Below are 14,111 nucleotides of genomic sequence, written 5' to 3'. Positions count from 1 at the left end.
TGCTATTGCTCTCGAGCTTTAGTGCTTTTTTCACGCTTTTTCATAGGAAAATGTTCTCTTTCGGTCAAAAGAGCCTCAAGCTCCACCGTTTCTTTTTCCGATCAACGGGGACCCGTGTCGGATTCTTCTACGCCCCTCAAGGGTGAAGATTTCGTCGAGCCACGCTTTTGGAGGACTCCAGAAGTTTCTCAGGCCCATCTCGGACATGGCCCAGGAGAAGGGAAGCTCGACGCCCGGAAAGCTGTTCAGGGTCTGCCCTGGGTGCCAGCTTCAGAATGTCTTTAAGGAGGATGAACACTCCCTTTGCCTCTACTGCCTGCATGAGGACAAGACGCACGTGGAGAAGGACTGTGCGTTTTGCGGCAATATGTCGGAGCGGACCATGAAGGACTGCCATCTGCGTCTCGCCAACTGGCTGGAAGGGAAGAGCCCGTCGGGCGAGAAAAAGAAGTCAGAGCGGTCTTCTAAGACCTTTGAGGGCGCCCCGGCGACGGGGGCCCAACAGAAGGCCAAGCACTGCGAGTCCGCTGGCCCTGGGAGCGCCGAACGGTCGGGGTCTACGGGTGCCAGGCAGGGCGCATCCTCCCTGGCACCATCAACCACGAGCCAACGCTCTGGCTCGGGTAAGAGGAAGGCCGAACACCCGGCGAAGCTCCTGGAGACCCCGGTCGAGCTCGAAGGCCCCATCGGAGGGGGAGCGAGGCGGTGACCCTCCCCCCAAGGAGAAGGCGGTGAGCGCACCTAAGGTGGTGAAAGCCTTGATCCACCTGGCCAAGGCCTCTATCGAGACAGTCGCGGCGGCCCTGGCTCAGCCTGTGGAGGCTACACCAGTGGTGGCGACCTCGGGGCCCAGAGTCTCCCTGCCACCGCGGAGGGAGTCCTCTTTCATGCCCATCGACAGGACCCCCGTGAAACCTCTGACGGAAAAAGGGGGGGCAGGAGGTTGTCGTGGATTCGGCCTCAACCTCTGAAGAGGAGCTGATCGAAGTCTTAAGCCACGGCGTTGGCGTGGAAGACCAGCCCGTCGGGAGGGACCCCAACGTCGGAGACGACGATAACATCGAGGGTGCCGACGGGGCTCCTGACCGCCCGTCGGAATCCCCTCAACCAGTGCCACAAGACAACTCGGCGGCCATTTTGTTGGCTATACAGTCCTTATGCTCGGAGATAAGGACGAGACTGCCGTTACCACCAATGGAGGAACCGCTCCTGACGGGGGACCCGGAGCAAGGCCCTTTTGGGAGCCCTCCTCCTAAGAGAAGGATTCATCCTCCACCTCCTTTTCAACCATCGCGCCCTGCTCAGCCCTCCTCCCCGTCCACGACCCGTGGGGATGATACGGGGACGGACACGGCCGCGACAGGTACAGACGACGAGGTTTACGATGAGGATCTCCCGTCGTCCCCTCCTCCCCGGGCTTCCCCGCCCGACGTGATTGGATCGTTTCATGCCATGATCGCCAGGGCATCCGAGCATTTCCAGCTCTGCCCGGAAGAGAAGAAGGAAGGTTTCCTTTATCAACGGCGCGAGACCAAGAGGAAGACTGTCCTCGCTGTACCTCTACTGGATGATATCTCGCCCTCCTCAAGAACCCATCCACAACGCCTGCGAGAAGGGACCGGTACGAGAAGAAGTACCGGGTCCCGGACGCGGCCCCCTTGTGCCTTCGGGCACAGCCGACCCCGGACTCGGTCGTCTCCGCGGCGGCCAGGAAGAAAGCGGGGGGGGGCTTGGCCTCTACGTCAAACTCCCTGCCGGACGGCGAGGGAAAGAAATTGGACACTATGGGACGCAGAGTCATCTCATCGGCAGCGACGACGATTAAGGCTGCCAACGCCTTGGCTATCGTAGCCCGCTACGACAGGGAGTTGTGGTACAAAATCGCCCCCCTGCTGGACTTCCTACCAGACAAGAGGGCGGAGGCCCTAGAGATCTTGCAGGAAGGAGAAGTGGCGTCGGACCACGCCATTACGATGGCGACGGACATCGCTGACACTCGATTTCGCCAGTTGGGCAACGGCGTGTGCCTTAGACGGCGTGGATGGCTCAAGGCAAGGGACTTCCGGCAGGACGTGCAGACCAGAGTCTTGGACATGCCGTTCGACGGGAGCAACCTGTTTGGGAAAACAGTGGACGATTCCCTACAAGCCATCAAGACGGACACGGAGACGGCCCGGGCTCTTGGTGTTCTCCAGCAACGACGGCCGCCCTTTCGGAGCGGCGGAGGCAAGCAGGGTGCCTCCAAAGGTTCCGGCAGCGGATTTTCCACCTGTCATCACAGGAAGCCTACAGGGGACGCGGCAAGTCGGGCGGACCCCGCCGTCGTCACCAGGGAGGAAAAGGCGACAAAGCCTCGTCGAAGCAGGACTGAACCGGCTGTGGGGACGGGCCCCCACTGAAGCACCCCAGTGGGAGGCCGGCTGGCGAACTTCGTCAGCGTGTGGGAGTCCATCTCCACCGACCGATGGGTGCTGGACGCCCTGGCCCAGGGTCACGCGCTCGAGTTTCTAAAGAAGTGCCCGCGCGTCGGCACCCAGGGTGTTCACCAAGTGCCTCGCAACGGTGGCGGCGCAGCTGCGCCTGGAGGGGATCCACGTCTACCTCTACCTGGACGACTGGCTCATCCGAGCAAAGAGAAGGGAACTCGCTGCGGAGCACACGGCGAGGACCGTCCCAACTACTCACGGACCTGGGTTTTTCCATAAACTACGCCAAGTCCCACCTGGTGCCCGCGCAAGACGCGCTGTTTCTGGGAGCGAAACTCGACACAGTGGCGCTTCTGGCCTCTCCGTCCGGAAAGGACGAGGGCCATCTTGGGCAAGGTGCAGCGGATGCTGGTGCGGACGCGGCCAGGGTGAGGTCCATCAAATCCCTCCTCGGAATGATGTCTTCTTGCATTTATCTCATCCGCCTGTGCAGGCTTCGGATGCGCCCGTTACAGGAGTTCCTGGACGCTCGCTGGATTCAGACGACGGGCAGCTTCGAGGACAGGATCACACTCGACAAGAGCTTCCGACGAGCGATCCGGTGGTGGGGCACCCGCGCGCATCTGATGGCTCACATGGACTTCCAGACCCAGGTCCACCAGAAGACAGTGACCACGGATGCCTCCCTGGAAGGGTGGGGAGCGCACACCGAAAATCTGCACGTGAGAGGCCTTTGGCTCCCGACGGAGAAGTCCCTCCATATCAACGTCCTGGAGCTCCGGGCAGTGTTTTGGGCCCTCAGGTGGTGAGGATCTTCACCGACAACACCACTACCATGTTCTACATCAGGAAGCAGGGCGGTACCAGATCCCCAGCCCTGTCTAAGGAGGCGCAGGATCTGTGGCATTGGGCCGTCGCCCAAGGGATGTTTCTGGGGCCGTTTCGGCGACGAACTCCAAGTGCCGGAGGTTCGCCAGCAGGTTTCCCTAGCCAAGGATCATGGGCAATGCTTTCTCGTTCCCCTGGGAGGGCCCGTTTCTTTACGCGTTCCCTCCATTGCCGTTGCTGATCCGGCTCATCAACCAGCTCAAGAGGTCACGGTGCAGGATGATTCTCGTCGCACCTGCGTGGCCGAGGCAGATATGGTTCCCGGACCTTCTGGACTTGTCAGCGTCCCCGTCAATCAAGCTGCCAGTGGACGCGGATCTTCTCTCCAGGGAAGGAGGCGCCATCCTCCATCACGACCCGAAGTCGCTGAACTTGCAGGCCTGGCTCCTGCAGCGCTAGAGTTTGGAGGTTACGGCATACCGGCCGACTGCAGAGAGGTTCTTGCAAAGGCCAGGGCGTCCTCAACTCTTAAATGCTACGGACACAAATGGAAGAGGTTCTCTGTCTGTGCCATGCACAGAAGATTAACCCTCTACGGATTACGGCTCCTCAAGTACTGCCGTACTTACTGACGGTGGCCAAGGCTGGACTGGCACACGCTTCATCAAGATTCATCTTGCTGCGATCTCCCGATACACCAGAACCACGGGCCGGACGTCTTTGTGGTCTCATCGTCTGGTGAAAGAATTCATGAAGGGACTGCTCAGATCGTTCCCGCTGGTGAAGGCTCCGGCCCCGGCGTGGGAGCTCAAAGTGGTGCTGACCAAGCTCATGGGACCTCCGTTCGAGCCTCTGCACTCAGCTCCGTTGAAGTTCCTGTCGTGGAAAACAGCGTTTCTTGTGGCCATCACCTCAGCACGACGAGTGGGAGAGATCCAGGCCCTTTCCTGCAAGCCTTCGTACTTGACTTTTCACGACACGAGGGTAGAGCTCAGGACGCACCCCTCCTTCATGCCCAAGGTGCCGTCGGACTTCCACCTCAACAAACCCTTGGTGTTGCCTGTTTTCTTCCCGTCGCCTTCGTCGCCGGCTGAAAGGACTTTGCACTCGCTGGATGTGGCTAGAGCGCTGAAGTTCTACGTGGACCGCACGAAGAGTTTTCGGAAGACGTCACAACTTTTTGTGAACTTTGGACCTGTCAATCAGGGGAAGGCTCTCTCAAAGGCTTCCATTTCCAGATGGCTCTCCGGCTGTATCATGTACTGTCATCGGTTGGCAAACCGACCGCTGCCCGGCCGGCCGAGAGCCCATTCCGCCAGAGCGATCGCAGCTACCACGGCGTTCCTATCTGGTGTGCCCCTGCTGGACATCTGCAGGGCTGCTACGTGGAGGTCGACACACACCTTCACGAAATTCTACTGCGTCGACCGGGATTCCAGGGAGGAGTCCAGGGTCGGCCAAGCAGTGCTACGCAGCCTGTTCGCCTAAGGTGAGCCTGGTGAGAAGGTAAGAGATGCTTAATGTTGTTGTTGTATTGCTTAATGTTGAGCCTGTTACCACCTCCCGTGGTTGTGCATGTGTGTACTGCTATGTATTCTTTATTCATGAGCATGTGAATCCATGCCAGACCCCATGCTGGAGAAGGAACAAGTTACTTACCTGTAACTGTTCTCCAGCATGGGTCTGGCATGGATTCACATGCGAACCCTCCCGCCTTCCCCTCTGCGGCTCTTCACGTGCTACCAAATCTGAAGATGGCTGCCAGAGGCGGGGCTTAGGGAGATGGCAGTCATTGGCTGTGGTCAGTATGACGCAGAGATCAGTGATTGGTTACTACTACGAAAGACAGATCAGAAACGAAACTGATACTGATTTTTCTTTACCGAAGATTCCCAGCCTGACGACGGGGAATATTCATGAGCATGTGAATCCATGCCAGACCCATGCTGGAGAACAACAGTTACAGGTAAGTAACTTGTTCCTTACTCACTGTAGTGACTCGCATACTCCTAGTCCATAGTCCCCTATCCTCCATACGTCCCACCATCCTCCCCCCTGATAATACTGCAGTCATTAGGCAATATTAAATATTGTCGACGTGTCAATGGGGACTGAGTGGCGCTGGTGGGTGGAGTCAGGTGAGCGCTTGCTCCCAGGGCCGTGCCTCTAAATTTAAAGGGGAAGGTTTTTTTCTGGTGAAAAAAGGTTCCGTCTCCCGTCCCTAGCAAGGGACTACCATACAGTATGAAGGAAAGGGGACTATGGACTAAGAGTAGTCACTATGGTGAGTAACTACTAATTTCCACAAGTCCATGGTGGTCCGACACCAGTCATGCTGTATGCCCAATGTCCGTCCATGAACTGGTGGTGATGCCTGTTTTCTTCGGATCCCTGGTATCTCCTGCAGAGCGATCTTCACATTCCCTGTGTTGTACATGCTTTGAAGTAATGTCACTTGCACAGTCGTTCCAAAAGACCTCAACTGTTTGTGGTGTTTGGCCCTTCTAGTGTAGGGAAGGCACTTTCCAAGTATTCCGTTGCCAAGTGAATGTAATCTTGCAATTCTTCCCGTCATCAAGCTGGCAGGTCTCTCCTGAGAAAACCTAGGGCGCATTCCACCGGAGCATTGGCCTCCAGCGTTTCTATCGGGAGTTCCCCTGCTAGACCTCTGCAGGGTGGTGACATGGAGGTCGTCCATACTTGTACATGTTTTTACTGCGTCGGCAGGGATTCTGAATCGGGCGGTTCATCAGCGTCTCCTGTGATAAGTGTTGATACCAGGAGCTTCCCACCATCCATTTTGGTCATATGGTACTGCTTTGTAATCTATTCACAGCATGTGAATCTGTGAAGGGATAAGTTACTTACCTGTAACTCCTGTTCTCCAGCATTGGTATCTTTCATGTATTCACACGCAACCCTCCTGCCAACCCCTCTAGCTCTTCTTAGCTTCTTGGCTCATACTGCCACTTTACGTGCACCTGCCAAAATCTGAAGATTGCTACTAGGGGTGGAGCTAAGGGATCCTTTCCTGTTGGGTAAGGGCTGTATGACCCAAAATGACTAGTGACAGCAGTTTATTTTTTAACTGAAAACTTCAGTTACCGTGGATTCCCAGCTTGACTGGGAGTAGTCACTGTTAAGACTGATTTCTGAACTCTGACCTGGTGGGCAGAGGTTCAGAAGGCCAGCCTAGTTTCTTGGAACAGGGTAACCTTCTTGACAAGCCAGACCAATCAAGGTAGCATTGGCGGCGATCAAGACTAGGTCTCAGGAGGGTGACTGAAAGACCTCAAGCAAACAGAGTAAAGGACACTTACAAATCACTCTGTCCGGTGTGTGTATGTATATTAAAAATACAAATACATTTATTCAAGGCCCTTGAAGTTCAACACACAGTAATAATCAGTAATACTTTTAAACCAACACAACCCTACTAAAATACATATATACAAGACCAATGGGCCTAAAGGCTTTATGTTAATGTTAAAGGATATTTGTACCGCGCACTATCACCACCAAGTGGTCCTATGGCGGCTCTGAAAGAGGGAAGGGGGGTGAGTTAGTGGGAATAAGCTGGAAAAGTGCAAGAGCAGTAATGTGATGTTGGCAGCCTCAGCCCGGTGGGTCAGTTGACTGGGCTTGGTGTTTTACGATTTGGTAGTCGTGGTGTGCTGTTGGTCAAGTCTGTGTGTTTTTTTTTGTTGTTGCAGTGTAGTTAAGTTTGTGCGGATTGTTGTGTTGTAGGCTTGAGGTTGTGTTTGGTTATAGTTTGAGAGGTGTATGCAGATCGGTGAAATTGTTAGTTGATCGGTTAATTGGCATTGCTGTCCTTGCAATTATGTCTAGGTGTGATGCTTGCTATCATTCACTATTCCATCTGAGTGTGTGTGACACACGCTAACATTCATAATCCTATCTAGATGTGACACAGGCTAAATTTAAGAATCCCATCTAATTGTGGTGCATGCTAACATTCATATTTCTATCTAGATGCGACACAGGCCAATCTTCACAGTTCTCTCTAGGTGTGGCACTAGTTAACATTGGCAAGTAAGTTAGTGTGCAATACAACATTTACAGTCGGCCATGAATAGATTTAGGCTTGTGGTCAATAATCCCTCCAAGTATGCATGGTGGAAGTCTATGGCAGTCTGTTATGCAAAGGTAAGGTAGAGTGGCGGGGGCTTTCTGGAGTAGTTATTGCTCTACACTCACCCATGCCACACTTAGTTTTTGTTGGGGTCTGTTGACTGCTGGCTTCATTGGCCTCCCCTGCTGACATCTGCAAGCACGTCTTGGAGCTGCCACTGCAGGAGCTGCCCAGGGAAGGTCAGTTATGACCCGATGGACGTACTAATCAGGGGAGATGGGTGGGTTGGGGGGTGCAGGAGGGTGGGACTGGGAAAAGGCCAGACACAAAGGACTACACCCCACAGACTCCACCCTCTGGATGCAGCTCAGCACAGAAAAACCAGCTCAGAAGTCACAAACACTAGACACACACCAGATTAGCACAGTGCTCACAAAAAAAATATAAATACATGTTTTTTTTTTCAATTGAAAAAAACTCACACCACTCCAATAGAGTATAAAGCAGGCCAAGAACTGATTACAATCATTGTGAACTACTCACTCAGCATCAACCAGCCCCTAAAAATGCTTCCAAACTAGTTTCCCTACCACATCCTTTCACATGGCAGACCGCAATGCACGACATGGATCCACAACCTGTATGGGGAAGGAAGCAGGCAGTGCAAATAGTCTTTAGGCAATTCTGCAGTAGTCACAATCCTAACTGAAAGGCAGTCCAATCCCTACGATGAAAGGAGCCTAATGCTCAAATGTACTTGCAATGCTGGCGCACGCGGTAGTGCAGATGGGTGAAACTGAGTCTCTTGTAGGGTCTGTAGCCGCTCAGGAAGGCATGTGAGGTGCTGCAGAATAAATTCCCACAGTTCTCCAACAGGGTAGAGCAGTTTCCAAGAGTTGGGAATAGTTTGATAGCGCAGGCTATCTGTGGAAAGGCGAGGTGCCCTCTGGGGCCACTTGTGGATAATAATGGATGTGCTAGGGGCCCCCATTAAGGGTTGTTGGTACTCACCAACCCCAGGCGCACTCCGCACCAAACTTCAGCAGTCGAATCCAAATCGGTTGCAGGTTCAAATGCAGCAATTTCTGCAGCTTTCAGCCACAAAGTTAGTGTTGATTCCCAAACGGGACAATGGCGATTTCTCCACTCCTGGTTGATGGATCAGGCCAGTTTCACTGTAGCAAGCTTCAGGGGCAAGAGGGGAGCAGCAGCAGCCACCTGCAAAGTTCGTCACCACAGCTGGGCGACACAGTAACCATGTGTACTCTGGTTCAGACGCTTTTTACTCCAGACCTGGGAACGCAAAGTGTACGTAATTCGTTGAGTGCCGTGAACACAGAGCTTGCAATGTACCAAGTTTCGAGGGCCTCCTTGAAACAGCAGCAGTGACGGAGCAATGGTCCTGCGCATGCTGGTCAGCCCACTGGTTGGCCCAGGGACACTTCGAGAAGGCTTACGGTGCTGAGAATATTTGGTCCCACTATTTCAATGGGTCTAAGCGTCTTCGCAGACCTAGTACGATCGGATGCAGAGGGGTCCAGCGGGACAACAGCAGGCTCAGGGTGCCAAACCTTCCAGCAGCCAGTCACCAGGGGTTCCTCGACTCAGCTTCTTTGTTTCAGGATACTTGGATCCTATCCTTTGTTCAGTGAGAACTCAAGAGATCGACATGATATGGGTATTTGGAGCCTTCTCTTATCCAGAATCTCCTTTGCGCCAAAACGGAGGACCCAATGAGAGATCTGGTCACATACATGCACACCATACGTGGACCAATCACGGACCACGGTGGTCCCAGGCATTCAGAGCACACCAAACTTTCTGGCACCCAAGATGTGGATTGGAACTGGACAGTTCAGCCCACATCCTGGCTAAATTCCCTCACCTAGTGAGTCCCCCAGCAGCTTTGCTGGATTTCTGGAGTTTACTTTTTCCACTTGGTAAGAGTGTGAGCCTTTTTCCCACTTTTACATTTGTTTTGCCATGTGTATTTGTTTGTGTGATCATGGGCTCTGTAGTACACCACTCCATGAACCCCACTTTTATGTGTGTTACACAGCACCTTCAGTGCAGTGACCCAGGGTTGTCTTTGAGATTTCCCACTGACTCCATTTTTCTGGGGCTGACTACTGTCCCCCCAGAAAACAGGTAAAGTTGCCATTTACTTTACGTAGTCATTTAAAAACTACAGACCCAGTACACCCCATCTTACATGGAGTACTGGAAAGGGTTAACTCCTATCACTTTTTGTCTGTGCCTCTCTGAGCTTTGTTCTGCTCTTTTAACATTTAGACTTGGCTGGTGGCAGTGGTATCTACCCTAACTTTTCTACTGCGATTGTACTATATAAACGTGGTACTGTTCCAGGCTATTATATTAGCCTCGAACATAAGCCCACTTGACCAAATATTCTTTCTTTTGGCTCCGGTCTGGTTTATTCGCCATTTCTTTTTGTTAGTCCTTCTTGTGTTTTACTTTGCGCGGCAAACCAGGTTTGCCTTCTTTGTTCACCGTCTTTTGGCGGGCTTCTCTCAAGAAGCCCTCCTTTTGGCACCTGGGTGTCTAGGTGGGCTGAATGTGAGGGAGGGGTGTAGTCACCCCCTGCACAGGGTATTCTTGGAAACCCAAGTCGCACTTTGTCGTGATTGGCTGGGGTGGTTGTTCGGGCCGGACAACCCCCCTGCTGTGTGATTGACAGCCAGGCTGTGTGAATGGGGGATTTTCGCATAAAAGGCAGGACTCTTGGGCTGGAAGTCAGTCGCCACTGGAACTGCAAGGAACCGAAGAGAAGCGGAGAAGACAGCTGCTGCAACTACAGAGTCCCGGTGGAGCCATGCTGCAGTCCTGAGCGATCTACCCTTCAACGACAAGAGAAGATCCAGTCCGGAGTCATCTTCCCTTGCGCCTGGTGGGATCAACCAGCTCGTCTTCCACAGGCAGAGGATCCTCTTGGTTGAAATCGCTGCACACAGCTGTAGTGGTCCGAAGAGCCTCTCCTGTTTTAAAGGAGCGCACCTTTTATTCATCGTTGCTTTTGCTGCTGCTGGCTTCATCCCTGAGTAGTGCATATCGCTCCAGACGTCGTCCTTGTCTCCACGACTGAAGCCACAGGAACCGTAAGTCTGCGGGAACTGCTGTAGCACCAGCTCTTCTTCACTTTGAATAAGGTAATGTGTCCGATCTCGAGGAACTGGGGTGAACCTCTTTCTCCTCACTAAAGGCTTGTCCTTATCTTCCTTCCCTCTTATAACTTTTGCTTCCTCTTTTGACAATATCTAAGTACTCCTGGCAATCTTGAATCGTGAACTGTACTAACCGTGTGATCCTCGACAACGGGAACCCTGTTCCACTTGACACTGGCGCAGACCTATGGACTTTTGTTCACTTGTAATAAAATGTCCTCTGATTCCATCTGCCTTGACAAAAGTATTGCCTATGATTTTCATCGCCAACTCTCTGGTGTTAATTCATTTGCTAAGTGTGGTTTAACTCTGGTAACATTTCTTCCCGTGGGTACGTGTAATTTTAGTAAAACCGAAATGTCATTACTGTCAGTGTTTGCATCTGTACCCCCTGGTAACGTCTTGGTTTTACAACACTGGTCTGTCAAATCCAAAGGTACTTACCTTGAATTGTGCTGCACAAAGTGAATTGGTTGTGTGTAGTGTATTTTTCGTGTGATTTTAAATTAATAGAAGTGAAGTGTTTTACGAACAGATGGTCTAGAAATAAATGTACTTTTACTTTTTAAACCAAAAACCTCGAGTCAGTGTTTGCTTGAGTCACAGTAATTGTAGTCCTTTGTGTAATCTCTTCTACTGCTCATTTTCTCTTGAGATAATTCTGGCTGTTCCGCTACTGCTACCACTTTAACAGTGTAGTACAGGCTTGTACCAAAGGTGAACTTGTATTACCACTTGTAGTCTTAATTGTGTGTAGTGGTCCCTAAGGGCACTGCACAAGATTCTGCCTAACACACACACAAGGCATGCAGAAGCCCACGAAAGATGGGCGCCTTGCAGGAAAATGCATGCCCAAATAAGGACTGACCCGGGTCGATTCGACCTGGGGAAGGTGAAGGAGCAAGATGGCCAAAGGACAGGACAAAGAACCTTGTGGCATGGCCATTTTTGGAGCCAGGCCACCTTTCTGTGCCAAACGTGGTAAATGCGGTTTGCATGGCAAGAAAGGGTTAATGACTATGGTGTTTTAAACAAAAGCGCAAAGTTGAGGTGCTACACAACTGGAGGGAAAACTTCACATAAATGGGAATCTTGCCTAACCGTCACAGCATGTGAATCTATGAATGCTACCAATGCTGGAAAACAGGAGTCACAGGTAAGTAATGCATTCCTTCTTACCCATAATCTCAATGGGCATTTAGCCCAACCAACCCCCATTCAATGAGATGAAGCCTACATTTTGTTACGTGGTCAGTCAATTCACCACTACAGGCATGCAGATCACTGCATACTTAAAATACCATAGATGGGAACATGGAAATCCCTAAATCAATAACACAGGAATTTAGTCATTTATTTTCAAACTGGTGTTCTTATGTTGGGACTTTTATTTACTAGAACTAAATACATACTGCATCAGTGGCTCTTTTCTGCACTTGCTAAACTCTATGGGTAAGGGTGGGCAAGGAGGTTCCAGCATGATTGTTGCCCATCTCAGGTGAGGGATTCCTTCTAGCCTGAACTTCAGCTCAGCCACTAAGAGTTTCAGACTTGTTAAGACACTGTGGCAGACTAGTCAGCACTTGGCTCCCTGCAGGGGCTTTGGGGATACTGACCGTGAAAAGCTAGGCACTGCGCTGCATTTGGATCCCTGTTTGGGGAAGGAGTGGGATATTGCTGGCAGGCCTAAAGGTTACAGTTCAACACGGCTGCTTTCAGGTCATGGGGTGGATGGGTGTGTGGGAAATCTAGGGTGGGCTTGCCTAAGGCCTACTAATGCAGGTTATTCAGAAATTACACTCACATTCCCTATTCAATAGATTTACAGGGTGAGCTATTGTCGGGACCTTTTCCTTATAGCACTGCAATTTGCCCCATTGTCATTTGCTCTCCTGGTGTCAGAGTCCTTTAAGAGGATTTGGCACAGCAACACCCTCAGACGTGACTGTTTTGTTCTCTGGGCATGGGGGCAATCAATTAATTCCGCTGATGTTCCTGGTATAGGTTTAGGAGGGAGACTCAAACCCATCCACCCAGCACTGACAGAGGCCCCAGAGTACTCTGGAGAAGTCCCTCTGTTACAAGTTTCATGGACCCATCCTTTCAATAAATACATTAGGGATAAAGCTTGGGAAGAACACTCTTCCACCCACTGGAACATACCGGGTTACATTTCTCCCAATTCTGTCGGACTTGTTGGGGGGAGGGGCTGGCATGCTCTCCTCTAAATCGAAAACGCCTGTTTAAGGCTGGTTGCCATAAACTTAAGGCAGTCTTAACCCTCCTTTCTAGCAACTGTTAACTCACACTTGATGTCTCACTTTGCTTGTGGCCCCCCGAGGTCAGTTGCACAGACTGCAGAAGTGTGTGGTAGACTGAGATTCCTATGCTTCAGAATCTTTTCCTTGATGTCTCCATATAATCAAAAGCCTCATAAATATCTGAAGGATCACTGCGCGAGGTCTGATCTTTAGTTACTGATTCTGAGAGGGCCTCTTTATTAGACATGCTTCTGAGAGGGCCTCTTTATTAGACATGCTTCAAACTAAGCTGAATGGTCTTTTAGTGGCATGCAGTATTAACACAATCGGGAAAATATGATGGAGCATTCAGTGATCAGCATTCCAGGGTGAACCTGAGTTCATGGGGGCTGTTGAACCCGTCATCGTATGTTTAAAAAGAAGAAAACATCCTCTTTAATGGTTTGAGCTTTCAAGCATCTTAACAATATTTCTTTCTTTTTCAGGCTAAATTGAAACCGACTGCTCCTGTAAATTCGGAGTATGCACTAACTGCGGACATGAATGATCTGATGGTGTTTTCGCCTGTTACTATGTGATCAAAACATTGAAATGTGTAAATAGTTTGCCTATGTACTACCTTGTGTAACCCAGATCAAGAACGATGTTTCAGAGGTGCTTGCACCGAAGTTACTACCCATCACAATTCTATTATAGAAGCTCACCTTGATTATGAAACGACAGTTAACACATGTATCATACTTTTTTTTAAACGGCATTGGCTAGTTAAATCTGTCAACAGTGGCAGTGTGAAGTTATACGTCTTATCTGTAGATTGATATTATTTTGTTTATGTAAAAGATATTTAAAACCCCCATTTTTGTATTTTATCAGTTTGTTGCAAATGCAGTATTGTACATGGTTTCTTTTACCCATTGTTATATTTTTTACTATTGCAAAATGTGTAAATACTACTCATTCTTAAAAAATAGTGCTCATGTGCACAGAGCCTGTAATTGTATTTTGGAGTAAAAACAGAATATTAAATTATCTTTCAAGTGTGTTAAACACTGCACTCAAGCTTGTACGCTGCCTTTCATTGTTTTCAATATAGTGCTGTTGTCCATCCCATGTACATCCAAGGTCTTTCAAGGGATGCTTAAACTCGTTAAAATCTGGACTGCACCTATACACTCTAGTTGGTTCCTCGTCAGTATTCAAATTCAATACATTTACATTAGTTTTAATTAAGAAAATGGCCTGATAGAACTTACTCTGGGTATTCCCAAAAAGCTAGTGGCCATCTTAATTTACTTTAGATCACAGCAGCTTTCCTTTGGTA

At 50.5% G+C, this 14,111-nt stretch overlaps 1 protein-coding gene across 5 annotated transcripts in view; it reads left to right on the top strand.

Annotated features, from left to right (window-relative positions):
* Window positions 1-13,844, top strand: part of DLGAP5 (DLG associated protein 5) — an 827,616-nt gene extending 813,772 nt beyond the window's left edge. For 4 of the 5 annotated variants that reach the window (XM_069637597.1, XM_069637599.1, XM_069637595.1 and 1 more), the window contains one exon: window positions 13,276-13,844. In XM_069637597.1, the coding sequence (XP_069493698.1) occupies window positions 13,276-13,368 (93 nt within the window). In that variant the 3' untranslated portion in view covers window positions 13,369-13,844. The remainder of the gene's footprint in view (window positions 1-13,275) is intronic. The other variant, XM_069637598.1, reaches the window with a different exon arrangement.
* The last annotated feature ends 267 nt before the right edge of the window (window positions 13,845-14,111 follow it).

This window comes from Ambystoma mexicanum, chromosome 14, assembly GCF_040938575.1.
Source record: "Ambystoma mexicanum isolate Mex_15411 chromosome 14, UKY_AmexF1_1, whole genome shotgun sequence".
NCBI lineage: Eukaryota > Metazoa > Chordata > Amphibia > Caudata > Ambystomatidae > Ambystoma > Ambystoma mexicanum.
The sequence above is the reverse complement of the archived record's forward strand: the minus strand, read 5'-3'. Positions and strand labels throughout refer to the sequence as shown.